General features: G+C 44.5%; 1 protein-coding gene across 1 annotated transcript in view; it reads left to right on the forward strand.

The window, feature by feature from the left end:
* The window catches only part of rpl5a (ribosomal protein L5a), a gene marked incomplete at its 5' end in the record, with an annotated part of 7900 nt that extends 6411 nt beyond the window's left edge, over positions 1-1489 (forward strand). Inside the window, 1 exon segment of the mRNA XM_014025351.1 lies at positions 1345-1489. Coding sequence (XP_013880805.1) covers positions 1345-1447 — 103 coding nt within the window.
* Positions 1490-2862: the final 1373 nt, after the last annotated feature.

Below are 2862 nucleotides of genomic sequence, written 5' to 3' on the forward strand. Positions count from 1 at the left end.
CCTCCAAGAGACGCTCTTTAAAGTTTGACTCCATTTCATCCACAAATGACACCGATTCTCAACTTTGTCTGCTTGGTGTCGCATCCAGAACAGTACTCGCCAGTGCGCACCGTGAACACGGGCGTAAAAAACTGATCTCTGCACGGACCAACCCGGCGGACCTCCACGGAGCGAAGTACGCCTGAGTATGATGAATAWATATGTGGGGGATCCCCGTTTATGGTGCTCTAGGGGGAAAAAATGATTAGACTATTAGTTGACTAAAAGGCAAAATCTGACGAATCAGATTCAACTATGAAAAYMCTTCGTTGAAGWCACCTCTAGTATTTACACTATATAAGTAAATTTATTACTGTTATTACTCAGAACATCATGCGGTATAGTCCACTTCCTGCTTTTGGAKCGGTCTGTGTTCCGCTTAGCGTTCACACWTGCAATCGAACAGCACCAGAGTTCGTTTCAATCGAACCGAGACCTACGTTTTCAGGCGGACCAGAGTTGGATTACACRTTCACACCTCCACAAACGAACCRGACTTTCCAGGCAAACGAACTAGAGTTCAATTAAAGCGGACTAAACAGTGMAGGTGTGAATACGACCTTATAGACCGGTCAGCTCCTTCAGCTTCTCCCGACATTGTTTTGAGGTCCGGGTGAAGCCGGCCGCGGTGTCATCCCGACACGCTTAAAAACCTTCACGTGCTGCCATCGAGCTCCTTCTGGACACGCTCGGCCGCAAGAAAGTTAAAAAAACCTGATCTCATCGTTTGACCGCGCAACGGGGGCTTGGGTCAAGACATTCTGCTGTTAGCTGAATGAAAACAAAATGTCAGTGGTACGCTGCAGTCGTGTTGATGACTCGCCATGCTGTCCTGCCCCCGCTGCAAACAAACCAATCATGATCAGCAGTACATGACGTCAAACTGGGCCGATCACACCGGCCCAGTTTGAACCTCGCCTGGCCAGGTTCCAGAAGTCGGGCTGGAGCCGGCCCTCAAATGGACATGCAGAAACCTGGAACCCAGGTTAGAAGCCGAGGAGGGCCGGGCAGTGTGTAAACGCCTTGTGACCYCCTGAGCAGTTTAGACCTGCATCACTTCTAAATGTCTGAAACAAACCCAAACAGTTCATCTGCACGAACAGAACCTCCAGTTCAAAGCTTGAAACTGGTTTTATAAAAGTTCTCAGGTGGAACAAACGTCTTCAGCTACAGAACTGAAACAGTTCTTGAATCCTTCTGGGTTTTAATGTCCTGAATGACTGAGGATTTTAACCTTTTTATATTTAAAAAGACATTTTTCTCTCTGTATCTTAATGAAGTTGTTTTCTGTCTCTTTTCCTGCAGGTGGAACCGAGCCAAGTTATCTCTGGCRCAGAGGAAGAACCGGGTCGCCCAGAAAAAGGCCAGCTTCTTACGAGCGCAAGAACAAGAAGCAGGGGACGGTTAGGGGCTGAAATACCACGCTTCAAATAAATCTGTCCAACTCAAACATCTCTGTCTGCCTTATTTTACTCCTCGTTCATTTAGAATAAATCAAACACGAGCTGTAGTGATTCACCTTTTATTTGTGCAAAACCTCTGCTGGTTTCTGTCAGAACTCAGCAGTGATGTGACGGAGAAATGACCTGGTAGTTAATCAACGATGGAAAAGGTTTCTAGCAGCACCCATTGGAAATAACAATCAGCATTTATGGCACAATATTACATTCTGTGAGAAACTAACATTCAGTTTTACCATCATGTTAAACATTGATTCACATTAAAACAGCCTCAGTTTTACAGATCAGGTGTGTGAAGGACTCCTGAGATGAAATGATTCAAACTAGCTGCAGTTTGTTTCTGCAGCAGCAACATCAACACTTGATTTATAAAAACAAAAACAATCTGATGCATTAGTTCAGTGAGGCAGATCAAATCAAACAAGATAAAATGAGCTCTGCACATTTTCACATCCCTGCTTGGAAAGCTGTTTTTTTGTGGTTCCAGAGGTCTGCTTGATTTTTCTTCATAATTAGGACGACTTCTGTTTGAGCTGAACCGTTTTCAGCTCGTTATGAGGAAACATCAATGTCATTAAGAGGAAATGTCAACTTTTYACCAACTGGGAAAAAAACTGCAGGCTCACAGAGAGAGTCAAGTTTCTGCTCAATTATTTTTTGTAGCTACTTATTAAAAAAAGGCTAAAAAAATTCAAATATSTCATTTAAACTATCCTTTGGAAAGATATATGTTGGTAAAATGCTGTTTTTAACACTGGCTGCTTGTTTCTCCACAGACCACTGGGATTTAATCCTCAGTGATGTGATGATGGGTCACATTCAGTCCCTCAGTCTCAAGTTAAACCTGTAACATTCAATATAAGAGTCAGAAGGTGAAGTAAGTGTGTGTGTGTGTGTGTGTGTGTGTGTGTGTGTGTGTGTGTGTGCGTGCTGTGAGGCAACGCCTCTACAATCATTTATTTATTAAAGAAACTCTCCAGACCAAACTGGCTCTGTGAAGAAGTCAACCTGAACTTGTTCCCTGTAGAACCTGAGGTCTGGACCTGCTGGGTTTCTGTTAGAGAGCTGAACTCAGGATCACGTGGGTCAGACCCTGAAGCAGCACCGACCATCACACTACCACCACCGTGCTCGACTATCAGGAGGTTTGTGTTGAAATGCAACATTAGTTTAACTCCTGCAGTAACTGAAGGTTTCTGAAGTATTACTGTGGTGAAGGTTCATCACTCATCCTTCTCAGCACTTCTTCCTGTCAGGGTCACTGATGTCCATGTCCAGCAGTCCTATGAGGGGCGGGGCCCGGGACAGTCCAGTCCATCACAGGGTCATATAGGCGACCCATCACATCAAAACAATGATTGAG

The sequence above is a fragment of the Austrofundulus limnaeus genome, unplaced genomic scaffold, assembly GCF_001266775.1.
Source record: "Austrofundulus limnaeus strain Quisiro unplaced genomic scaffold, Austrofundulus_limnaeus-1.0 Scaffold470, whole genome shotgun sequence".
Taxonomy (NCBI): Eukaryota; Metazoa; Chordata; class Actinopteri; order Cyprinodontiformes; family Rivulidae; genus Austrofundulus; species Austrofundulus limnaeus.